At 37.1% G+C, this 27,089-nt stretch overlaps 1 protein-coding gene across 2 annotated transcripts; it reads left to right on the top strand.

Moving 5' to 3' along the window:
* si:dkey-27h10.2 (uncharacterized) lies at nt 1–26,477 on the top strand. Of its 2 annotated transcripts, XM_067402502.1 has the most exons (10): nt 1–135; nt 413–613; nt 804–893; nt 1,026–1,091; nt 1,479–1,520; nt 1,632–1,711; nt 1,878–1,971; nt 2,052–2,141; nt 10,459–10,653; nt 25,838–26,477. In XM_067402502.1, exons 1-10 carry the CDS (start codon nt 87–89, stop codon nt 25,843–25,845), a joined length of 915 nt encoding a protein of 304 aa, XP_067258603.1. In that variant the 5' UTR covers nt 1–86; the 3' UTR covers nt 25,846–26,477. The 2 variants fall into 2 exon arrangements, with proteins under 2 accessions (XP_067258603.1, XP_067258604.1); XM_067402503.1 differs by lacking the exon at nt 2,052–2,141.
* The last annotated feature ends 612 nt before the right edge of the window (nt 26,478–27,089 follow it).

The following is a 27,089-nucleotide window of genomic DNA, read 5'->3' as shown; positions in this document are numbered from 1 at the left end:
ATCCTGTGTTGGTCATAGAAGTGGAAGTTATGTGGTTTCAGACTGAGCACTTGCTGTCCTAGAGGAAGGAACACTCATTTGACTAGATGCTATCACCTTTCAAGATGTGCTCCACATCACTTCATCTCCTCATTGGTATGTTTAAAGATGTGTATTTTTCAAAATTTGGGTAACTGCTAAATTTGAACAAATAGCTCATTGAAATCTAGTAAAGGAGGATAATTAAATAAGATTAAATTTAGTAATCTAACTGATAGTCTCCATCTTTTGTTGGGTAAAGGGTATAAAATGCTTTCCATTGTTCATTCAGTTAATATTGCAGATGCAGTTCTAATTTATAGATGTAATAAGTAACATGTAAATATAATAGTTGTGTTACTCATCATCTGACCCTTTCTCCGGTACAATGCAGGTGCCTTACTTGTCATTGCTGTTGAAAATGAGGTCACAACAATGATAGACAGCAAAGAAACCACCACTGCTCTAGTTTCAATGTCTAATGACAACACCAACATATCAGATCAAACATCAGTGGACTTTCCGAACAACCTCACTTCATTCCCTCCTCACTCCAACGTCACCCCGATAAACATGACGGATGAGAATATGTCAGGTAGCTTTTTCATTTTGCTTGATTAGCTGTTGGTTATTCATGAGTCTACACACCTCATGCAGCAACATGGTAGGACTGTAGGAAAAATCTATGCCAGTTTATATGCTTTGCTTCTTGCTTCACTATTGAAACATAAATGAGAACCTCTAACTGAAATAAGGTCACACCTTTTTTTCTTCTTGGCCAATAGATTTGCCTACTCCTCCTCCTTCAGATCATCCACAGACCAACAATGTCACCACAGACGATTCTCAGGAGAATGTTCCAAAATCCAGCACAAGTAAGATTAAAAGCACAGTCAGCAAAAAAAAACAGTAAGAGAGAAAATACTGTGAATGCAAGCATACTGATCACAGATTTGATTGTGTTTTAATATCCAACAACTGTAGTCTGAGTTATTTTTATCCTTCAGATCATCCACAGACCAACACTGTCGTCACAGAGGATCCTCGGAAGAATGTTCCAAAATCCCGCACAAGTAAGATTAAAAAGCACAGACAGAGTAATAGCCAGTAAGAGAGAAAATACTGTGAAATGCAAGCACACTGATCACGGATTTGATTCTGTTTTAATATCCAAACACCGTAGTCTGAGTCATTCTTACACAGGAAGGAAGCTTGTGGCCTAGCAAACTCTTAAAACTGTCATAACCTGCCAAAGCAAATTATTTATATCAACTACCTAAAACAAGCAATTTACTGTTGGAATAAAAGTCAGCTGAATAACAGTTAATTAATCCTTTGTTTACCACAAACAATATAGAGCATAAACTTGCTATTCACCTAAAAAAAAAAAAAAGAAGAAGTGCAAGGCATTGCATATATATATACATGATTTATTATTATTATTATTATTATTGTTACAGCAACTCAAGCAAAGACAGAAAAAGAAAAAAGCAACGGACTAAGTGAGTGATTTTTTTCTCTCCTTATTGTCAGTGTTTTTTTATTCATGTTTAATTTCAGTGTTCTTGTTTCTTTTTATTATTATTGATTATTATACTGTTTTTACTCAACAGCTTACATAATTATCCTGATTATTGTTGTCGTGTGCATATCTGGGGTAGTAGTTTATTGTTGCCTTCAAAAGAATTCCAGGGTAAGAGATTTTTTTTAGTTGTTGTTGTTGTTTTGTACATTAGTTGGGGTACATTTTAAAAGCAATAATACCATTTAATAGCCTTATGGCTCCCTGTGTATTTGATATTTTATAATTATTACAGTGGATATACAAACTACATACTGATCATGTTTGTCTATTGCAGAGGTACTCCGTGGACTTGCATCCCAAACAGGAAGATGCTCATATCCCACTCAGCACAGTGGATGCAGAGGTGTTTGACACCACATCAGACAAAGGTACCAGATATTCCTAACTCTCCATCACCACAGAGATTTCTCTAACTACACTGACTCTGCGTTATACACTGTTCCCAAAGATATACAAACGTTTACTCCTGCTGAGTCCACCGAGCCGTTAAAGGACCCTGACCCTGCGAAGGAAACTGAAAAGCCAGAGGGAGGGAAAGGTATGAGACATGCAGCAGATTTCTGTCAAATGCTGTCTGGTAACCACTTCATCCTGCGACATGCATTAGAGCTTAAATGAATTTCAAAACAAATGTTCATACATTATGATTTTACAAGGAAAAACAAGGAAATTTGAAAAAAGCTGCCATGTTTCTGAACCCAAGTACACTGCAGAAGTGAATCGTTGTTATTAAATAAATAAATAAATAAATAAATAAATAAATAGAAATTATATAAATTCTATCATTCTAAAGTTTGGGATCAGTCATTTTTCAAAAAGAAATTAATAGTTTTATTCAGCAAGGATGAATACATTTTTCAAATAAACTTTCTATTCAAAGAATCCTGAAAACTACTGTACTAAACTGTACAGCAAAAATGATTTTAGTAAAAAAATTAATACATTTTTGTAAAAAAAAAAAAAAAAAAAAAAAAATGGTTTTACAAAGTTTAGTAAAACCACCGACTGGAAAGCTGAATAAGATCAAGAATTTGTTCAACTAGTTGCAATAACGGAGAGCTCCACTGGATGGACTTCTAAGACAAGACAGAGGTATAGATCTATTAGACACTGCATTTTACACCTATGTCAAAACAAAATTAAAAATAAAAAGAGGCATTGTCAAATTTAGGGCCATACATCCAGTTTCTTAAAAGGACTCCCTTGCAAACTCCATGAACGTCAAATTGCTTAAGCCCTTGCAATATCCAAGATCCTTCAACTTCCTTCAACAGGGTCATTCTGAGACAAATCAACCAAATTTTGGAAATTTACGACTCAAATTTTAGATTTTTTTTTGTTTGTTTTTTTTGTACAAAGACAAACATAAATAAATAGTGATGAGAGCCAAAATATTAAATATCTCAGATGTATATTTATTGAGTAAACCACTATTTTATAGAGGGGTGTTAAAATGACAATTTTCTGCTGAGATTTGGAGCCAATTTACAGGGCTGTAAAAATGACTTTAGAAAGATGGCAGCATCATTATTTTATTTTTAAACAGAGATTGGTAAGTCTATTAGTAAAATTTGTTGACTTTTGTAATCTTTGTTTCATTATATGCCAACAGTGATCGTTCAAAAATGGCAAAAAGCACTTCTTGTGTTTTTATTTTTTGTTTGTTTTTTTGCCTCAAGTTTCCATGACTATTATTAAAAGAAGTATTAAAGTTATCTTAAACGGTTAGTTCAACCAAAAATGAAAATTCTGTCATTAATTACTCACCCTCATGTCGTTCCACACCCGTAAGACCTTCGTTTATCTTCGGAACACAAATTAAGATATTTTTTTATGAAATCTGATGGCTCAGTGAGGCCTCTATTGCCAGCAAGACAGTTAACACTTTCAATGCCCAGAAAGCTACTAAAGACATATTTTAAACAGCTCATGTGACTACAGTGGTTCAACCTTAATATTTTAAAGTGACGAGAATTATTTTTGTGCACCAAAAAAAAAACAAAATAACAACTTTATTTAACAATATCTAGTGATGGGCGATTTTAGAACAGCTCTTCATGAAGCTTCAAAACTTTATGAATCTTTTGTTTCAAATCAGTTGTTTGGAGCGTGTATCAAACTGCAAATGTTACGTGATTTCAGTAAACGAGGCTTTGTTATGTGATAAGTGTTTTGAAATTTCAATGGTTCACTACTAGGGGGCGTGACTTTGGCATTTTGATACACGCTCCGAACTACTGATTCGAAACAAACAATTCATAAAGCTTCTAAGCTTCATGAAGCAGTGTTTTGAAATCGCACTAGATATTGTTGAGTAAAGTAGTTTTTTTGGCACACAAAAAGTATTATCATCGCTTCATAACATTAAGGTTGAACCACTGTAGTCACATGAAATGTCTTTAGTAGCTTTCTGGGCAATGAAAGTGTTAATTATCTTGCTGCAATAGAGGCCTCACTGAACCATCGGATTTTATCAAAAATATCTTAATTTGTGTTCCGAAGATGAACGAAGTTCTTACAGGTGTGGAACGACATGAGAGTCAGTAATTAATGACATCATTTTCATTTTTTTGGTGAACTAACCCTTAGGGTGTTTTCACACCTATGGATCGCTTGTTTTGTTCCGAAACAGGGACTAAATTTGTTACAATGTTGCTTTTTTTTCTTGGTTCGGTATGCTTTCACATGGCAAAATTTCAAAGCGTACCAAAATGCGCTAAGGTAAGTCACATGGGAGTAAAACTGTCCTCTTATTGGTCAAAATTTTCTCTGCGTCATCCATCAAAATAATGATTGACAAGTTCGCTCCATGAGTTTATTGTGGCTTTATTTGTAACTGACGAGACACACACAAACACTTTATAAATGTAGCTCTCTCCCGCAGTTAATTCATATTTGCTGCGGCAAATTCAAACCCGCGCTCTTTCTCTCTCTCCATCTCTGGATTTCCCAGCGCTATCTAGTAGGCGACCTGTTGTCCGTGTGTCTGTCGAGAGAGACCATTTGAATTTTATAATGAAGCAGAGCGGGAATTAAGACTTCGTCGGGACAGCATTCTCGCACGGAGAAGTGTAATTACACACCAGAGGTGCTCGTTGGCTTTCAGATATTGTAAATAATGTGCTCACTCACAGAATCAGACATTACTGATTTTTATATCATATTTTCCATTATGAAAATGATATAATTTGGTTCATTGGTCCGTTAACTGGGTCGATTGCTTTCACATCTCAAGCGAACCGCTCCAGAGTTCGTTTGAAAGTGTACCGAGACCACCACTTCAAGTAGGTCTCGGTACGCTTGTTTGGTCCGCTTTTGGTGCGCAACCGAGTGCGATTGCTGCTTTCCCACCTGCCCAAACGAACCGCACCAAAGGGGCAAACGAACTGTGGTACGATTCAACCGAACTAAATGAGGCAGGTGTGAAAGCACCCTTAAATATCCTTTTAGATTCTGGTTCTTAACAAACTTTCCTTTTGGTATCTTCAGTTTAAAGGCCCTCAATGGTTCAATTATGTCTGTCTTTGTACAGAAAAAAAAAATATGAACAAAATCAAAAATTTGAGCTGTGGAACTGGCTTTTGCACTGCTTTGTGCACAATTCTGATATACAATAAACAAAACAATATTGAAGGACAAAAGATATTTGGGGGTTCCAGCTCTGAACAAAACTCATTTATCTTGCATGATATTGTAGTCTCTATACCAGCAACCATTATCTCAACTGAGCCTGCTTGGACATGTTTCAGTGTTAGGAAATGACCACTTTTGACCAGAGGCAACTGGTCTTTTTGTCTGATCCCTACCATCTGGAAGACTCATAACAGAAATAAAGATGACTTCGGCTGTCTAGGTTTGCTCATAGGAATATAAGAAATACTGCTTAGAGATGTGGGCTCATAGTGCTTTTAATGAATCTACTGTCCTGTTCATTCAGGTAATCAAAAGAGGTAATGAAAATTAATAGAGATGGTTAAAATTCAATTCATTTCACAGATGTCTGTTTAGTTACATTTTTTTTTTTTAATTTGTTAATGTGCTCTTTTGTTAGAGCTCTTTCCCCAACAATCTATTGAAAATTGAGTACCACTTTACAATAAGGTCTCATTTGTTAACATTAGTTAATGTATTAATAACATGAACTAACAATGAGCAATACATTATTAATCATTGAGCAATAAATTATTAATCTGTGTTAATGTTAGTGTAATCTTTGTTAATGTTAATTACAATACAAATCCAGTTCATTGTTGTTCATGTTAGTTCACAGTGCATCAACTAATATTAACAAATACACATTTTGATTTTAATAATGTATTAGTAAATGTTGAAATTAACAGTAATTAAGTTTAATAAATGCTGTAGAAGTATTGTTCAGTAGATGATGTTAACTTACTGTTAAATAATAAAACTTTACTGTAAAGTGTTACCAAAAAAAAAAAAAAAAATGAAGAGTGAAGGTGATTGCAGTTTACTGGAAACAATGACAGCTATGCGTTTTGCAACAGGAAATTACTCTATTTGCTTACTAGTCTAGGACTTTGAGGAACCTTAGAAGTTCCCTTAATAACGGCACTGTCATTTTTTTTTTCAACACTACAAAAAAATAGATTATTTCTTTATACAATATCAACCCTCAAATTTATAGGGGTTCAAACTGACCCAACATAGTATGCTTTTTAAAATATTTTATTAAAAACATTTATTTGATATTAAATGAAAAAAATGCTTTTTTTTCCTTCTCTATAAAATGAAAGTCTCTTTATATCGAAGAGATAGGGATATAAAGTTAGACAAGATGACAAAGATAAAATAACAAGCATGACTAACAAAAAGGGGTAGTGGGGTTGTTTGCCTAAAGCAAGCAGTTAGAATGGCTTAACAGCATTACTTCCTATAGTCTCAATTTCTCTTCAAGCTCCCTGTAATCACAGGATGGTTCTTTTTCCCACCAAAATCCAATGCCTGTCATTGACAAGCTCCACATGTTACATTTTAGTAACTAATGGGTCTCAATCCATTTCCTGGCTTTAGCGGCTTTATTGACTGCAACCACCTCCAGGTCTAAATAAACCACACAGTGGGAGAGAGTGAGTAACAATGACAGAGGGATAGAAAATGACCATGGAGGAAAAAATTTAACAGAAGTGTGCATTGCAATGACATAGTTGGTAATGGTTTTACGATGCCTCTTCATCTGATAAGTGCTGACTTTCCAGTCATAAGGCTCCGTTTCAACCACCTGCTATTCTGTTTCTCCTACTGCTAATTTTCAAGATTTACTGCACTGAAAATGATAGGAACACAAAAGGTTTGAGACCACTAAGGCCAGACACCCAGGTGTTTCATGTGCAGTTTTAAGAGTAGTTAGAGTTATTGGGAAACAAGTATCCAATATGTTTTAGTGTTTCAGTTCTATTCACACTTGAAAGGTACCAGATCAAATTTGTTTGAAGATCAGAGGCCCCTATTATACAGTGAATTTGGTTTTCAGTTCATTTGATGAAAATTTGTTTCGGTGTTGGTGTGAAGAGATATTTTGTGAATATTAATTTTGCTCTTTATCTGAACCGATCTTCAGGCACCTGTACATGACTATGACTATTATGACTATTTAATTATGGAATAAAGTTCTTGATATACTCAAGAATATACAGAGAAGTTGAACAACATTTTTGTTCTTTGCTTGGGGGTAAAATGAAGTTCGAAATATATTTTCAGCAGTATACTGTAAGCGAACATCCTGACGGCACCCATGCTGCTGAGAGCGGCGTTTAGATGAATATGTAAATATGTGCCGTGCACTTTCCTCTGGATAACAAAATAAACAACAAAAATGACTAATGAGAAAACAGCAGTTAAGAAAACATCTGATCATAGAGATGTGGATATGTTTGCACAAGCTCTGTGATTCGGCACTCCAGTCAGATTTATTTATTTACCACTTTATACAATATAAGCAAACAGCTTTACAGAAAAACAAAAAAACAGTGTTAAGACCCCAATATAGTTCAAACAAAATCGAAGAACAAACTGATGTGACGTCATTTCGAACAAAATCAGGCCAAAACAAAGTTTGTTTTGTGTTCATTTTAGAAGTTCGAAACGGCTTGCCAAAGTGAACTCTCAGGAAAAGTTTGCTCCGGCTACAAAACACCTTCGTACTACAACCCGAATTCCGGAAATGTTGATATAATTTGAATAAAATGAAAACTAAAAGACTTTCAAATAACATGTGCCAATATTTTATTCACAATAGAACATAGATAACATAAAATGTTTAAACAGAGAAATTTTACACTTTTATCCACTAAATGAGCTCATTTCAAATTTGATGCCTTCTACTGGTCTCAAAAAAGTTGGCAAGAAATTTTGAAAAGATTCAGCTGGGAGAATATCTAGCAACTAATTAAGTTAATTGATATCAGGTCTGTAACATGATTAGCTATAAAAGGGAAGTCTTAGAGAGGCAGAGTCTCTCAGAAGTAAAGATGGACAAAAGCTCTCCAATCTGTGAAATAGTGCATAAAAAGATTGTGGAAAACAATGTTCCTCAATGTCAAATTGCAAAGGCTTTGCAAATCTCATCATCGACAGTGCATAACATCATCAAAAGGTTCAGAGAAACTGGAGAAATCTCTGTGCGTAAGGGACAAGGCTGAAGACTTTTATCGGATGCCCATGGTTTTTAGCCTTCAGATGACACTGCACCACTCATCGGCATGATTGTGTCAATGACATTACTAAATGGGCCCAGGAATACAATCCGCCGTGCCATCTGCAGATGCCAACTACAGCGCTATCATGCAAAAAGGAAGCCACGTGTGAACATGGTCCAGAAGTGCCGTCGGGTCCTGTGGGCCAAAGCTCATTTAAAATGGACTGTTTCTAAGTGGAAAAGTGTTCTATGGTCAGACGAGTCCAAATTTGACATTCTTGTTGGAAATCACGGACGCCGTGTCCTCCGGGCTAAAGAGGAGGAAGACCTTCCAGCGTGTTATCAGCGTACATTTCAAAAGCCAGATGGTATGGGGGAGCATAAGTGCATATGGAATGGGCAGCTTGCATGTTTTGGAAGGCACTATGAATGCTGAAAGGTGTATATAAAGGTTTCCAGACGACGTCTATTTCAGGGAAGTCCTTGTGTATTACAGCAGGACAATGCAAAACTACATACTGCAACTATTATGACAGCATGGCTTTGTTGTAGAACAGTCTGGGTGTTGAATTGGCCTGCCTGCAGTTCAGATCTTTAACCTATGGAGAACATTTGATGCAACATTACATGAAAAATATGTCAAAGACAACCATGAACTCTTCAGTAGCTGGAAACCTATATCAGGCAAGAATGGGACCAAATTCCAACACGAAAACTCCAGAAACTCATAACCTTGATGCCCAGACATCTTCAAACTGTTTTGAAAAGAAGAGGAGATGCTACACCATGGTAAACATGCCCCTGTCCCAACTATTTTGAGACCTGTAGCAGGCATCAAATTTGAAATGAGCTCATTTTTTGCATAAAATTTTAACATTTCTCAGTTTAAACATTTCTTATGTTATCTATGTTCTATTGTGAATAAAATATTGGCTCATGTGATTTGAAAGTCTTTTAGTTTTCATTTTATTCAAATTTAAAAAACGTCCCAACATTTCCGGAATTCAGGTTGTACCGTTGGTCCGTGAACGATAATGTAATAGGATATGTGCGCTGAGGCTCCACCTTATTTTGCATTCTCTGACTCATTTCATCTGTTGAGTTTGCTGAGGTAAGATCTCCGTGGGTGAAAACATGAACACACTGGATAGCCCTTTGTAGTAGACAATGAAGTTGTGCTTCTGATGAAATGAGGCACTGACACTGTTTTTCATGTTTGATCCAGTAAAGCCTGTTTAAGCAATCTATTGAATAAAATGCCATATAAATAAACGTGATGTGATATGATATGATATGATTTGATTGATTCTACTATTCTCATTTGTAAGTCGCTTTGGAGAAAAGTGTCTGCTAAATGACTAAATGTAAATGTGATGTGACTTTACTGGAGTGCTAATTTGCAGAGCTCGTGATAACACACCGATGTTATTATGATAAGATGCTTTTCTTATGCTTTCTATAAAAAAAAACATTTGTTGTGTTTATTTTGTTACTGAGAGAAAAGAGCGCAGCACATATTTACATATTCATCTAAACACTGCTCTCAACGGTGTAGGAGGCATCAGATGTTCGATAACAGAACATCGCTGCTCACGTATTTCGAACTCCGTTTTACCCTTAAACAAAGAACGAAAAAGAAATTTGAAATTCTATTTAATCTGTACTTCTTCAATGTTCATGTTTTTACTTGCATCTGACCTTGACAGACTGATTTCCACATCAAAGAAGGTGGAGCATCACCTGCCTATTACGTACATAATTGCCACAGACCAATGCTAGTTTAAAGGTCTTTACCACCGTAGCACATTGAATCATATATTTTTAGGTTAGGGTCAGGTTTAGGGTTAGTTACTTGTAATATTGCATCATTTACTGTTATTACTATAATAAGTACATGTAGTAACGTGTAACTACGGCACTGTAAAATAAAGTGTTATAAAGTGTTACCAATTTTTAAACTCCCGTAAAAAACTTTTGGCCCGATTTTGTTAGAAATGACATCACACCAGTTTGTTCTTCGATTTTGCTAGAAGATTATCAGGGCCTTAATTTGTGAGCCAGTGAAAAAAATAAGTGTTTAGTGTGATGTAAAAATGATATACTTTAAACTTGTTTGTGTGACACCTCATCCTTTTAGAAATAATTCAGAACCATTATAAAAAGCATTGCCAAAAACATATTCAAATATTTCCTACAGAATCGGCTGATGTTAAACAAGAAAACCAACAGAATTTGTCCAGCACTCAGGCCACAGTGATCCCAAAGGACAAAACAGCAGAGCTGACTGTAGTGGATATGACTGATGGAGAACCGACGATCTCCACCAAGACCTCAATGGAATCCTTAGATGATGTTCTCAATGAAAACAACAGCAACAATTCAAGAACTAAAGGTTAGTGAGACTGTGAGAACTGTCCATGTTATGTGGACTGAGAGATGATCTGTATACCATAAAATTAACAGAGAAACAAATATACTATAAAAAATAGTGAGATTATTATTGAGATTATTGAGTTGTTTGGATATACTAATACTATCTCTCTCTATTTACCATTCCCTCTTTTTGTTTCAGTCAATAGCAAAGTGCATAAATTCACTGAAATTTCTCTTGACGGTCTACTTTAAATAAATCAGCACCTTCACAATATTTCACAAAGATAAGTGTTTTCCAGTAGACCACACAGATACGTACAGTGCTGTGCTCTATTAGAGAGGTAAAATACATGTTCCTGGTATATAAACACACTAGATTTTTAAAGCAAGTTCCTGAATTTGGAAAGGTGCTATAGGGTACAGATCACACATTTGTATCATGATTCACACTGGACATTCCAATCAAGTTGCTTCTTCTACTCATACATATATTTGGTATAGAGCATTTCATCTCTCATCACATCATATCCACTGAGCTCAACCAAAGACGCCGCTCCAGGCCTCATGTCATCAGACACTTGTGAGAGATACCACAGTTTTAATTCCCTCTGTCAGGGTGTTTTGTTGCACACCTGTGCCCCAGCAGCATTATTTCTGTTTGCAGCTTACAGTGAAATCTGTTTCTCTGTTAACAGCTGATGAGAGACCCTCATCAGCATTTCAGTACAAGATGCCCCACGGTATGAACAATGGAATGCTGATGGTGCTTTTATTACTGAAGTCATTCCACAATTTACGTGCCCTTTCATAAATGTAACATTCTTACAAAAAAGTCATACACTAAATACTAAGACATTCTAAAAACTTTCAGCTTAAATTTTTAGTGGTCTCAAATTTGCATATAAAGATAAAATCTATAGGCCTATTAACTGTTTGTAAACATTCGGGATGCGCGCGCATCATGGTTGCAGAAAACCCGGGAGTGATAACCAGTATGACTAGAGAGTTACGACGAAGCGGTTCAAAGTAGTTAAGATTTAGAAACATTATAGAATATTTTGATTTGTTATTTTTTTTAAAAATGATGTCGGCATATCACAGCAGCTTCACCCAGCGATAAGCACTGTTATTTCAAAAAAATTAACATTACCGAGTGGTATACAGCTTACGGATCCTTTTGCCATAGCACCTTGTCAGTTTTTAAATGACGAAACAAAATGGCCAAGCATCCAGTGGCCAGAGATATATATTTACCTGATTGACACCTCAAGTGTATACTCAGGAGAAGCTAAAAGTTTGTAAACTTTGTTTTTTGTTTTGTTTGTCACAAATTAAAAGAATAAAAAGTTAATTTCGAGTTTATATCTCACAATTCTGACTTTTATTTCTCGCAAATCTGAGTTTATATCTCACATTTCTTACAAAGAAAAACAATTGTGAGATATACTCGTTTCTGTATTTTCTGAATTGCAATTTATCCCGCAATTCTGACTTTTTTCCCCCCAGAATTGTGAAATAAACTCACAATTGCGAGTAATACAGTCCGAACTGGGAGTAATAAACACGCAAATGCAAGAAAAAAGTCAGAATTGTGAAATTAAAATTGTATAGACTGTTTAAAAGTTATCTATGTGAAATGTTATAGGTTTAAAAATTATTTCAATGCTGTAACTGCTATGTATGTATGCCCTCTGAACTGCATATGTGAATATTATGTAGACTTACTGTTTACATCAAATTCCTGCTTTAATAGTAGATTAAGTTAATCCTTGCAGGTGCATTCAGTCCAGTCTCTGAAACGTCTCTGTTTAGCTTCAAAGGACATTTTCAACGATGGTTTTCTTTAAAAATGAAGACTATATGTTTGCATTCCGATTCCAACATCCAGAGGCACAACAAAACATTTTAAATGTGACCCTGGACAACAAAACCAGTCATAAGTAGCACAGGTATATTGTATATTTATTATCAATTTTTCTTTTATGCCAAAATTCATTATGATATTAAGTAAAGATCATGTTCCATTAATATATTTTGTAAATTTCCTACTGTAATATATGAAAAAAATTATATTTGTGAGTGGATATGCATTGCTAAGGACTTCATTTGGATAACTTTAAAGGCGATTTGATCAATATTTAGATTTTTTTGCACCCCCAGATTCCAGACTTTCAAATAGTTGTATCTTTACCAAATATTGTCCTATACTAACAAACCATACATCAATGGATGTATATATATATTTACACACTCCCCCGTCAAATTAAAAAGTCTCATGCTTACCAAGGCTGTGTTTATTTGATCAAAAATATAGTAAAAACAGTAATATTAAAATAATATTTATTTAAACCAACAATAATAATGCTTAATATTTCTGTGGAAACAGTAATAAATGTTTTTTTTTTTCTTTTTTTTTTCTTTCAGGATTTTTTAATAAATAGAAAGTTCAAAAGAACAGAATTTATATGAAATAGAACACTTTTGGTAACTTAATGCATCCTTAATGAATAAATGTATTAATTAAAAAAATATAATAAAATACTGACCCAAAACATTTGAGCAGTAGTGTACACACACACACACACACACACACACACACACACACACACACACACACACACAGGTTTGTTTTTGTGAATTGTGGGGACATTCCATAGACGTAATGGTTGTTATACTGTACAAACCGTATTTTCTATCGCCCTACACCAACCCTACCCCTAAACCTACCCATCACAGAAAACTGTGCACATTTTTACTTTCTCAAAAAAACTCATTCTGTATGATTTATGAGCCTTTTGAAAAATTGGGACATGAGGTAATGCCCTCAAAAGTCACCGTCTCCTTGTCATACCCATGTCATTATACAAATTTTTGTCCTGATATGTCACAAAAACACGCACACACACACAAACAGAGAGTAATACAAAGTTAAAAATTATTAGACATATTTCAACATACAAAGCTGTTCACGAACAAACTATAACTAGCAGAAAATAAGGAAAAGTCCACTCATTCAAGAAAATAAGAAAAAGTCCACTCATTCAAAAAACAGCAACAGTAAAATAATCAAAGGGAGGAAACAGAGAGAAAACCTCTCATTCATTCCAGCTGGTTTGGAACTGATGGGCAGGTTGGAGACATGAACTTGAAAGAGGTCATGTTCTCCCACCCCCACAGATAACAGCTAATGACCATGACTGCTCATAAAGCAGTATAATTAGCCAGAGCCCCAGGGAATATTATATAGGGTATTATTTTCTAGTAAGAGGGTATGCTTTCATGTGCTCTCCGGTCATTGTTGGAGGCTCCATTTCCAGGTTGTGGGAGCTGATAGGGCTCTCGTAAATGCTTCAGATGTACCTGTGCACAGCTGTACCTTTATGGTGCTTTGTCTACTAAACAGAGAGAAACAAAAACTTGGTGGCTGACTGTGCTTTGTATGTTCCTCCAACAGCACTTCATGCACTACTTTCAATTTTAATTGCTAAGACAGCAAATGTTTAGTAAAAGTCCATGACATTGATGAATTCTGGATTAAAACAACAAAGAAAAAGATCTGAAATCTCAAAAACCTTGCATCTTTAAACTGTTTTAATAGTAGTCTGTCCAATACTGTCTAATGACAAAGAAACCAAGTCAATGCTAGATTTACAATAACAATCTGGCACTCGCCCGGGCCTGAACAGTATTAGACACTATGCTTTGGTGTGCAACTAATGTGTGTTTGCTCATGTATGCATGACTACCAGCATTTTGATGTGGTTATTGTATCACCTGGCCAGGTGTAACTTGGGATGGGTGGGAGTGAGAGAAACTCAGAACTATACCAGGTAGTACCTTCTGGTTTGAGTTAAACCCTGCAATCTTTTCCTAGTAGTGAAGTTTTGCAGAATTGTACGACTTTTACTCAGCAATTGCAACATGAACGGAAAAATGTTGTTTCACCATATCTGAAGTGTTGGTGATATAATTGTGTTAAGAAGCATTCTAGGTCATTAGTGAAATATGGCTTTCTGTTGTTGGTGTTTAGCATCAGTTATTTAAGTTTCCATGGTTACACTGATACGTAATGGTTTAGATTAACCACATGTGTGACTCATTAGGATGTCAGTGTTTGTAGGTACACAAACATAGATGAATATATTTGATGGCAAGTGAAAAATCCATATTTGGACAGTCTTAAAAGGCAATGTTGCAAAGTGGACATGAATGTGGCAACTCCCAAGTGTTCTTACAGACTTCCTCTTTGCACTTTAGACCAACTCAAGAAAAGTCAAGAACCCAAAAATTCTGTAATCATTTACTCACCCTTGTGTCGTCTCTTTTTTTTTTCGAAAACCAAAGAAGATATTTTAATTTTTCAGCTTTTTATTTATTTATTTATTTTTTTTACAATGTTACATACAATAAAAGTCAATGGGGTTCCAAGCTTCAGAAAGTAACCCAAACCACACCAGTGGTTTAATCCACGTATGATTAGCTCTAAATTTAAGCGGTTTGGTGGACACGCAAGAACCAATGCAGTTTGATGTTACTTTTCAAAGATCATCTCGTGTTCTTCAGAAGAAATGAAACATATGATTTTGGAACAACATAAGGGTGAGTAAATTGTGACAGAATTTTCATTTTTGGATAAATGACTATTTTAAAAGTGTGCAAAACCTTTTTTCTGTAGATGCATATAAGGCAATGACAGATGAAATAACCATTAAAGAGTTGAACATTCAAGGCCATTAAGCAATCAGACTTAAGAAGATAAGACTGAAGAATTTGGGTTAAGATTATTGGGAGTGTGTGTTCATATATTTAGCTACTTCATCCCCTCTCATATTTCTAAAGCTTCTCCATTTCACCCTCTGTGAGAAGTCATGAATAGATTTTTTTTATGTTGAGACCACACCCATGTAGGTCTATCCCACCACACTGACCCAGCAACCCTACGTTTGATTCACGTGGGGAACATCCATCAATGTCCCTGATGATCTTCCTGTAAATCCTCGCACCTTCCTTGATTGCAGCTATTTTTGTAGAACGGGATAAAAGAAATGCAATAGGCTGAGCCAAGCCAAGCCAATGACTTCTATTCTTCTACAGTTGGGAGGCAGAAAACTTGAAGCTCATTCTCGACCACCTGTTCAAAGACTATGCAACCTTTCTTTTCTTTTTTTTTTCTTTTTTAACCAAGTATAATAATAACTCGTCATTATTTTTCACTTAATTTATTTAATGGTTATGTCAAAAGCTAAAAAAAAAAATTATAAATTTGAAAAAGCAGAATGTTTGCAGATACTGGATGCCTCCTGCATTGTTGTCATACAGTGACTGTCAGACTCAAAAGTTCATCTATATTTTGTCCTTCTCCAGCTGTCCTTTCGCTTGAGCTTTTTATATACATCCTGTGCTACTCATCATACATTTAATGATGGCCACTTTCAGTGAGGATAAATTTGCTTGGGTGACTTTACAAGCAGTGAAGTAATTTAAGTGGGGTGATAATTAGTTCATGGCAAACATACATGGATATCTCAAACTTCCTGTGAGTTTCTTGGAACTTTTGTCCTTTACTTTATGGGTTTTCTTTTATTCTTGGAGTTTATTTGACTTATTTATATAGTATTAGTTTTGTTGATACAACTAGTTCTGTGACAACTAGAACAATCTGAATCTAGCAGGCAACCAACTTATACTGCTATTTGTTTTTGGTTTTTCTAGTGTGTATTTGCAAAGCAAAGTCAATTTCCTTTCTGGGAAGTTTAGACTCTCTTATCGTGTGTTCACATTGGTGAAGACACTGTTTGGTTAAGATTTACAAGGTAGAAAAATCTCTTTCTAACACAAACAAGGATGAAATTCTTTAACACACTATACGCAATTAAACACCAGCCAGCTGTTCTGAACAACCGACACAAGTTCGACCACCACTGATGTCTGGTCACGTGTGTCTAGACAAACAGAAGTGCCCAGAAGGGAACATTTTACTGCATCTTGAGTTCCATAAGTGGAATCTCAATGTTCCTAATAGTGCTGTAGTACTTGAGTTTTTCTGTTGTCTCGGACTCGTTTGTATTTGCACTCAGACTTGTCTCGAGACTTGGTCATTGGTCTCGCCAAAAGTTCTAGTTGGTCTCGACCGAGTCCAGCAGGTCAGTCTCACTTCTCTCCAATTCCAAGCCGATCCGTTGTTACCAGCGGCGCCGCATAGGCAATAATGTCAGCCACCCGTTCTTGCTCTCTTCTCTCCGATGGTGAAGTGACAACACACCTGCGCGGGCGCCTCCTCTCTCTCACTCGCTCTAATTCGCTGCAATTCCCACAGGTTCAGTCTCAAACAGAGACAGAAGTCAAACAAGTACCAAAATGAGTGACTTACTGCGCTTAAAAGGTCAAATACATACAAAATTATGTCAAAATGCCTGTCCTGGTGATTATTCAAATAAACACAGTCAGATCGTTAAATAGCTAAGAAAGAGAATGCATGTTGTGTAACAGAATTGGGTCCGTTCATAAACTCTTAAAGGGACAGCAGTCCAGTATTCCTGCTGCTGTCTCTCATGTTATTTAAAGAAAAAAAGAAAATCACTTTCTGCTCTTGACTGAATACGTTTTATAACTTTAATGGTAAGAATAAATCTGTATTTAATATTTACAATAAAGAATACAGAAATTAAGGTAACCAATGTAAACACTGGATGTGTTATTTTACATTTGATTACTTTAATTTCTGTAGTATTTCTTACCTGAATAAAAACCTACTTAACCCGAAAAACTTATTTTCATAGCTCTCTATTCTATTGCATTTATTTGTGCTGTTGTTTGCAATTGTTTTATTTATTCTTATTTTATTACTGATTTTTACTTTTGTTTTGTTTTTTTATGAAAATAAAACTTTGCGTTGAAGAAAAGTAGATTTTTGTTTGTATATGCTGTCAATTATAGTTCTTAGAAAGAAAATCGGAATCGGCAAAAATAGGTATCGGCAGACCACACTATCAAAAAATCGGAAACACCCAATAAAATTGCAATCAGCGCATCTCTAGTTCCAACGAATGTCACAGCAGAACTGCTACTCAAATCGATGTTTTGTGAACGAATCTGTGGCTGTTAAAAAACCATGAGAGTCAATGATTCAATTACCCTTTCAAAAATACCGCCACTTGCTTAATTACTGAATGAATGAATGAATGACTTGAGGACTCACTCATTAAGACAGTGACATTTTAACATTATTGCTTATTTCTCTATTGGACATTTTTAATTTAAAACATTATTTATTTTATAAAGGTATTTATAAAGGTAAAAAAAAAAAAAAAAAAAAAAAAAGCACTTTAATGCACAATCAGTTTAAGGGGGAAAATATTGTCCCTTAATGGAAAAGTCGTGACTGCAGCAGTCTAAGTAGAAGAGAGGGGGTATGCAGAAGAAAATGCCTCGGGGGTACGAGACTGTAAAATGTTTGGGAACCACAGCTGAAGTGAATTTAAAAACAAGCAGGCAGCTAATATGCACACTTAATTATTAGTTTATTTATCACAAATCATCATCATTGCAAAAAAAAAAAACCCACTGGTTTATTATTTTAGTTACTTTGTAGGCCTACTATGGATTCTTTAGGACAAGTAATAAGTTTAAGAATGGGAACATGTATCAATATGTAGCATATAATCATATGTTTTGCAATCCCCCAAGAAACTTTGCATTCATTTTCAAAGAACAAATTTTGAGAGCGAAAGCAAAATTTCTAGGGGGAAAGCAAAACATTTGTGAGAGAATGCAAAAGCATTAAAAGTAATTTTTCCTCCCATCACCCTTTAGAGCAGAGGTGCCCAAACCTGTTCCTGGAGAGCCACTGTTCAGCAGAGTTAAGCTCTGCCTTGTAAGACCATAATTACCATAATTACCATGGTTAAACTAATCAAGAGCAAAATAAAAATATACATGTGTGTATATATTACATGATACAAATGTTGTATTTTTGACCAGTTTTAAAGTTTTATTGCATTTTTGTTTCTAAAATCCACCCTTCTGATGGGATCAGGATAATGACAATGATTTTTTGGATCAAAGGTATCCCAATCTTACTAAAAAAGTTTTGAACAACACAAACCGCGTTTACAAGACTTTTCTCTTTTTTTTAAAATATAAATCAGGTTATTCCTCGATTGTAACTTCAAAACATAAACATTGTGATGTTAAATAAAGCATTAAAAGCATAAAAAGTTTTCCAAAATGTCAGCTGAAAATTCATATTCTCCTCTTATGTTTGCATTTTCTGTGAATTTACCAAATCTCTACCAAATTCTAGCTGTATCATTTATGACCATTACGCTGACAAAAGAAAAATGGCTTAACACGTTTAAATGACTGCACACATTGTCAGCTTATCAAGCATAATTGGCATGTAAATGTAAAAACATGCAATTATTTTATCCCCTGATACAAAAAAATGTCTCTGTGATATTATTGGTATTCACATTATGCCTTTTCAAATGCAGTTTTTGTGGTTTCTTTTTTAGTTGCAGTCACAAACTGTAAAATTAAGTATATATTTAATTGTATTCTATTCTACTGAAATGTATATAGACCAAATAAGAGTGCAATGTTACATATTGTGACTGTTCACACAAGTTCTCTTCCTTTTGCTCAATCTGTGGTCTGTCTTCTTGGTGGGAACTTAATTAAAGGACAAAGGTCAAGAAAATCTAATTAGAGAGTAGCCGGTCAATGTGCTCATGGTCATTTTTCAGAATCAAACCTCCAGACATTCCATTCTAGTTTCACTGAACAAGTCTTTAGACAGCAATGGTCCACAATTCAGAACCCTACAAAGAAACAAACACACTACAAGGTAACAAATTCAGGTTGTTGCAGGCACATGCACATATAAAATATATTACAAAAAGCAATAGGGCTACACAATGAATTGGAAGACAACTGAAATTGCAGTTACAGTTTATTTTGATGGTCCCCAAGTAACACTGCACCTGTCATGGATCGCAAAGCAAACAAATAGATCCAAGTGCAGCAGAAAAGGTGTTTATTGAGGGTAAATCCAAAGGGCGTAATCCAGGTACTGGCAGGGGTCGAAATCCATAAAAAGCAGTCCAAACATAAAACAAGAAACAAGAAACTACAAACCAAAACTGGGAAACATGAAAACCAGGGAACAGACTCCAGGGTGACATTCAACAATGAACCAACAAGAACAGACAGAAACAACTCAGATTAATTACACAGACACTAATGACAAAATAACAAACAGCTGAGTGCAATGATGAATAGTGAGTAGTCCGGGGAGTATGTATGGGAAATGTAGTTCATGAAATGGGTGAAACAGAGAGTCTGGGAAGGAGTGCCCTCTAGAGGCTGAAGGGCACTCTCACAGGTGATCGTGACATTACCCCCCCTCAAAGGACCAGACGCTCCACCAGACAACAAACAAAAACACAAAAAACTCAGGAGGGAGGTGGACCGGAGGAGGATCAGGGGGAGGGATGGTGGGCCAGATCCCGGGTACTTCACTGAACACCAGGGCGGTGCTGGAGGAACTGACCAGGCGGGCGCTGGCAGGCTTGGAGTCCTGGCTGATTGCCAGGGTGGTGCTGGAGGAACTGACCAGGCTGGTTCCAGTGGGTCTGGAGTCCTGGCTGATTGCCAGGGTGGTGCCGGAGGAACTGACCAGGCGGATTCTGGCAGGACTGGAGTCCTGGCTGATTTCCAGGGCGGCGCTGGAGGAACCGACCAGGCTGGTTCCAGCGGCTCGGACGGCCCGGGCAGTGGCGGCAAGACAGAAGGCTTGGATGACGGCGGCAGGGCTGAGGGTCTGGGCGGCGACGGCGGCAGGGCAGAAGGTCTGGGCGGCGGCGGCGGGACAGAAGGCTTGGATGATGGCGGCAGGACAGAAGATCTGGACGATGGCAGGGCAGAAGGCTTGGATGATGGCAGAGCAGAAGGCTTGGACGGCGACGGCAGGGCTGGCGGCCTGGGCGACGGCGGCGGCGGCAGCAGGGCTGGCGGCCTGGGCGGCGGCGGCGGCAGCAGGGCAAGGCGCTTCGTTGGCGCCGGCAGGGCAAGGCGCTTCGTTGGCGCCGGCAGGGCAAGGCGCTTCGTTGGCGCCGGCAGGGCAAGGCGCTTAGTTGGCGCCGGCAGGGCAAGGCGCTTAGTTGGCGCCGGCAGGGCAAGGCGCTTAGTTGGCGCCGGCAGGGCAAGGCGCTTCGGTGAAGCCAGAGCAGTCTCTATGGTCGGAGGGTCTTGCAGATCGGAGGAAGCCCTCTTCCTCCTTCTCCTCCGCTTACGAGAGTGAGGCAGTGGCTCACCCAAACTGGACTCACTGACCGGAGCGGGCTCTGAAGTGGGCTCACTGGCCGGAGCGGACTCTGGACTGGACTCACTGTCTGGAGCGGGCTCTGGAGTGGATTCACCGGCTGGAGCGGGCTCTGGAGTGGACTCACCGACTGGAGCGGGCTCTGGAGTGGACTCACCGACTGGAGCGGGCTCTGGAGTGGACTCACCGACTGGAGCGGGCTCTGGAGTGGACTCACCGACTGGAGCGGGCTCTGGAGTGGACTCACCGACTGGAGCGGGCTCTGGAGTGGACTCACCGACTGGAGCGGGCTCTGGAGTGGACTCACTGGCTGGAGCGAGCTTTGGAGTGGACTCACTGGCTGGAGCGGGCTCTGGAGTGGACTCACCGACTGGAGCGGGCTCTGGAGTGGACTCACCGACTGGAGCGGGCTCTGGAGTGGACTCACTGGCTGGAGCGAGCTTTGGAGTGGACTCACTGGCTGGAGCGGGCTCTGGAGTGGACTCACTGACTGAAGCGAACTCACTGACTGGAGCGGGCTCTGGAGTGGACTCACTGTCTGGAGCGGACTCACTGGCTGGAGCGGGCTCTGGAGCGGACTCACTGGCTGGAGCGGGCTCTGGAGCGGACTCACTGGCTGGAGCGGGCTCTGGAGCGGACTCACTGGCTGGAGCGGGCTCTGGAGCGGACTCCCTGGCTGGAGCGGGCTCTGGATGAGGGTGAGTAGCCGAACGGCCTCTGTGAGAGAGATGGTGGATAAAGGCCCAAAAGTCCAGGGTCTGGAGCCCCTCCATCTCACACCGAGGCAACGGGTTATCGAGGCCTACATTAAAAATGTCTTTAAGCGCCTCGTCATTATAATGCAGTCCCTCTGCCAAGGTCCAAAACAAACCTGCAACCTGCCCAACCTCTCTTCCCTCCTGGCGCAGCGCCATCACCGCCCGAACTCGAGCCATCCGCTCACAGATGGAGGCTGGGGAACGGAACCGACCCTCCATGCCGCTGGATCTGGGTGGATGGTGGTTCATTCTGTCATGGATCGCAAAGCAAACAAATAGATCCAAGTGCAGCAGAAAAGGTGTTTATTGAGGGTAAATCCAAAGGGCGTAATCCAGGTACTGGCAGGGGTCGAAATCCATAAAAAGCAGTCCAAACATAAAACAAGAAACAAGAAACTACAAACCAAAACTGGGAAACATGAAAACCAGGGAACAGACTCCAGGGTGACATTCAACAATGAACCAACAAGAACAGACAGAAACAACTCAGATTAAATACACAGACAGTAATGACAAAATAACAAACAGCTGAGTGCAATGATGAATAGTGAGTAGTCCGGGGAGTATGTATGGGAAATGTAGTTCATGAAATGGGTGAAACAGAGAGTCTGGGAAGGAGTGCCCTCTAGAGGCTGAAGGGCACTCTCACAGGTGATCGTGACAGCACCTACATGTCAATTAACTCTCATTAGTGAGTATTAGTAGACTGTTAGGGTTAGAATTAGTAGAATAAGTTGACACGCACTTGCAAAGTTACTTATAGCCAGTAGAATGTCTGATGTGGTAGCATCAAAATAAAGTGTTAGCAGATATTAAGAAGACAGCCTACTAATATTCTAATGACGCTAGCTAGTTGACATGTTGGTTCAAACGTACTTATCGTCAACAAAATGTCTAAAGGGGACCATCAAAAAGTGCTACAGAAATTGCTATATGTCTTAGTAAGATTATCAAATCACAAAGGCTGCGATTTACTTAAATATATGTGCTGCGTGCAGTGGCGTAACTTTGTTTTAAAAAGTGGGTGGGACAGAAATCTGTGTGGTGGTGGTGTGTTTGTGTGTGTGTGTGTGTGGGGGGGGGGGTATTGTATTTGTATCATTACAATAATAAATGCACAAAATTTATTGTAGCATTTAATATTAGATTGTCTTGATGGACTAGGGGTAGATTTTTTTTCTAATGAACTATAGATGTTTCTTTTGTATTAGTATACATCCATGAGATGTTGCAAAAAGTGGTGGGGAAATGTCTCACCCATCCCACCTGCAAATTACGTCTATGGATGCATGTTTCAGAGTGAAGTGGGGCACTACAGTGTACAGTATGTGCACATCAGTGGCATGATTCTGTGTTTTAGGATACTTTTAAGATAATTCAATTTTAAGCTTTAAGATCATCCTCCGGTTTTATGCTAAAATAAAAGGTGGATGGTTAAACGTTTGAAAATAAAGAAATTAAGACGGCCATAAATACTAGTACTGTAAGTTTACAGTTGTAAAGTAAAACATTTTATTCTTATTTCTTTAAATACTTGTTTTATTATAAAGTGAAATAGTATAATAGTATTAGTGCACTTTCTTATTTGTTTAATATTTGTATAATAATAATAATAATAATAATAATAATAAATGATACCTTCAAAATATATTGGAAGCCTAATTAAAGTAATAGTTCACCCCCAAAAAGAAAATTTTTGTTTGAATATTTTGAATCTAAAGATCATTTACTTTTAAACCGTTGGTTTGTGACAAACTGTACAAAAAAAAAAAAAAAAAAAAAAAAAACTCTACAAAGCAACTCTTTTCATGTGTAATGTACTGTGCTATTTTTAAATAATAAGTACAGCTGGCCATCCACACACACCATTTCAAACACATGTTTGACTGATGGGGCTCTGAAAAGACAGAATTCAAAGGAAGGGCATCCAATAGCACATTCTCTCTCTTCCAGTTTTCTATTCTAGTGAGTGTCCTAGAGCAGAGGCTTCACAGGCCGGGCTGTGATCAGGCCACTGCTGAAAGATAGACACCTTCACCTGCCCGTATCTGCCCTGGGCATCATAGCCACATTCCTCTGAGTGGAATTGACAGGACACCCCTCCACTGAGACTCTTTTAACTGCTAGTAGAAGGAAAGAGTTCACAAGGAAGCTTAGGAATGATGTAGTAAGTTGGCTGGAAGCACAATCTTATGTCATGTTAGAGAACCATTATTGTCATTTATTTAAATATCCTGTTATTCAGTCAGCTGCACAAGCATTCTTAATTATTTATTTGCTCAGCTGTCGTTATCAATTGAGAATATAAGGTGTTCCAGACTCAAGGTAAAAAAGAAAAAAAAAAAAAAGGTATTTTGAATTGTTAAAATAAGAAAGACACATTGCCAGATACAAAGTTGCAATGACAATAAAGTTGAAAAGACAAGAGACAAAGTCGAAATTGTGAAGTATAAAGTCAAGTTGTGAGATAAAGTTCCAATTTATGGTTATTCATGTCACAACATTCATTTGTGGCTGGAGAAAAAGCTTTTGATTGATGCTCACTGTCGGTTGATCATGTTGGCCTGTCAGAAGAGATTCTATTTACAGATAAAACTGAATAATGTATCTCTGAGCAGTAGGTGTTGTGTAAAAGGTGAAACTATATTCAAAAACCCATCCCTTCGGGATTCTAGGACACACAAATCATGATTTCACACCTGGAACCAGACAAGAAGCTGTAACTAATGCACTTGAAGTGTCACCTCAGCCTCAGGTCTGGAGGCAGATATGAGAACTGAATGCTTTACTTTTGGAACAACAGTCTTTTAAAAGGATTCCAAAAGTAAAAAACCCAAGATAATTTGGCTTTGTGACCTTAAAACTATACAGGCACTTCCCAATACATGAATTTCAAAAAAATACAACAACTACCTTACACTCTACCTGTTACATTTAAAGTTATGTTGAGTATCTTAGGTTTAAATCAAGGGTGGAAAAGGCACTGGGATGGAAATTTAAACTGGCTTTACAAACCTGCCCTAACAGCTCTGATATAATTAGAGGTTCCACTTCAGTTTAAAAGAAAGATTGGAGCTCTTAGATTAGTCCTCTTGTTTCGTCTTGATAGATCCTTAAAGGAATGTCCAGTCTTCCAGCTACCTGCTTTCCTTTCTCTATTTAAGGGGGGTTGGGAGATTGTTATCTCAGGCTCAGTTTACTATGCCAGCTCAGCCTAAGGAGTCTGTTCGAATGTGTATGGTCCACTTGTGCCTTTTTGTAAGCCTGTAAAAGTATTTGTGTTAAATTGGATAACAAGCACCTTTTCTATTGATAATTGAGTGGTTATTCGACATTTTCAATACACATTTTCATCACACACCGTTTTATGAACAAGCTTACAGGTTAAAGAAATCATGAAGCTTATGAGTTTTCAATGAATGGGAGCATGTCCATAAATGCCTTACAAATTTGTTCTTAAATATTATAAAATTAAATATTTAAACTGCATTTATACCAAACTGACAAACCATGGATGGTCTATATCAACACATAACACCTTCAGGATTTTTTGCAAATAAAATTAATGCATTTTATTTATTTTTATTTTTTTTATTTTTTTTTTCGTCAAACAGATGTTTTGATAACACTTTGTGTTATAGTGTTTATTAATCTTTGTTAATGATAGTTAATAAAAATGCAGTCGTTCATTGTTAGTTCATGCAAGCTCACAGTGCATTAACTAATATTAACAAATACAACTCTTGATTTTATTAATGCATTAGTAAATGTTTATAATGAACTAAGATTAATAAATGTTGTATAAGTATTGTTCATTCTTAGTTCATGATAACTAAAGTAGTTAACTAATGTTAACAAATAAAACCTTAATGTCAACTGTCAACTGTTGTTTTAGTGTGAGGTAAATGGTCATTTGAAAGGCTAAATACATGTAGGATGTTATGAGCTGGCTTTACAGTTCATTGGGGGAAAAAGTAAAGTAGGTTTGATCATTTTGGAACCTATTTTCTTTTATCAGTATAACGGTCTCATTGTTTGGTTAAATACAATGAATGATTTACATCTACAAATTGATTAAATGTGAATAAATTAATATCTTTAAAAACAACAACTCTGTTTTACAGATATCTGAACCTGACTGATGGATTTTTGAACCGGTAAATAAAAGCTGCATGGCAACATGAAGAAAAAACTCATTCATTTGTAAATTATGTGAGTCTTCATTTTCATTTTAGAACAATGTTAGTTGCATACGCTCTAAGAAAAGTCCAATAATAATAATAATAATAATTCCCATTGTACTGTGTTAATATGAAGGAATATTCTGTATTGATGTTTTGCATTGAATTATGCATTGTGTTGTGTTTTAGGGTTAAAGGAAATGTCAGTAAACTTAATGGATCATGTCCTGGCAGAAAATTACTAGTAACCTTTCCATTTTTCAATAGTGTAACCATTTTAAATCTAATTTATAAAAATGTAATCTTAAAAGGATAAGTTTGCTTAGTTTCAACCAGCTTCACATTGTTACAATGTCGGTAGTTTATATAAAGTCCGCATTAGAGTGCTATAATGCTTACAGTTCCTTTGCTGTATGTATTGATGCCTATAACTGTAAACTGTAAAACATATATATGCATATATATGCTAATACAACTTTCATCACTGTACCTTTTTTTTTTTATTCTGTTTTCCGTTTTCCTTTTCTTGTTTAAAATCTCATGCTCATTATGTTTTGGGTTAAAGGCTAGTTTTATTAATTTGTATTAAACAGTGTTTTCATAAACCGCTGTAAACTACGCAGTCTTAACATCTATTGTTAGGTGCAACATGGGTTTATAATCAACTGCTTCTCCCTTCTAATATCATAATGTCAAATAATACAATAAAATGTTGTCATTTATCAGTACTTGTAGTTTACCCAAATCTTTTTCTGGGGTAACAGTCTCAGTTTTTAAATTTTATGTTTAAGGCTATATCTCCTATATATCAAATTCTGGATTATGGTACTAAATATTCTAAATTTTCTGTCTGCCCATTTACTCTGATCATTACTACAGCTACAATACTACCACAAGACTGAATCTTATGCAATTTGTCAGATGTATGTTATATCTGTAATAAAGCAAGATTACTATATCAGAACTGCGTTACAAATTGTTCTAACAAGCAGATGCCAAAATAAATGGTTGGTTTCACAACAAGCTCACAATAAACTGTTTTATTTCTGTTTTGAAGTAGTTAGTTTTAATAACTACCTCCTTTTTAATAATAGCAAATTTGTTTTATTGCATCTGTTCCAACTTCCAGGTGCACACTGAAACACCTCAAACCATGTGTGATGTGTGCTAAAAGACAGGAATTAGTTGTCACCCC

The sequence above is a fragment of the Chanodichthys erythropterus genome, chromosome 12 (genome assembly GCF_024489055.1).
Source record: "Chanodichthys erythropterus isolate Z2021 chromosome 12, ASM2448905v1, whole genome shotgun sequence".
Classification (NCBI taxonomy): Eukaryota; Metazoa; Chordata; class Actinopteri; order Cypriniformes; family Xenocyprididae; genus Chanodichthys; species Chanodichthys erythropterus.
Note: the sequence above shows the minus strand (reverse complement) of the source record. Positions and strands in the feature narration are given on the sequence as shown.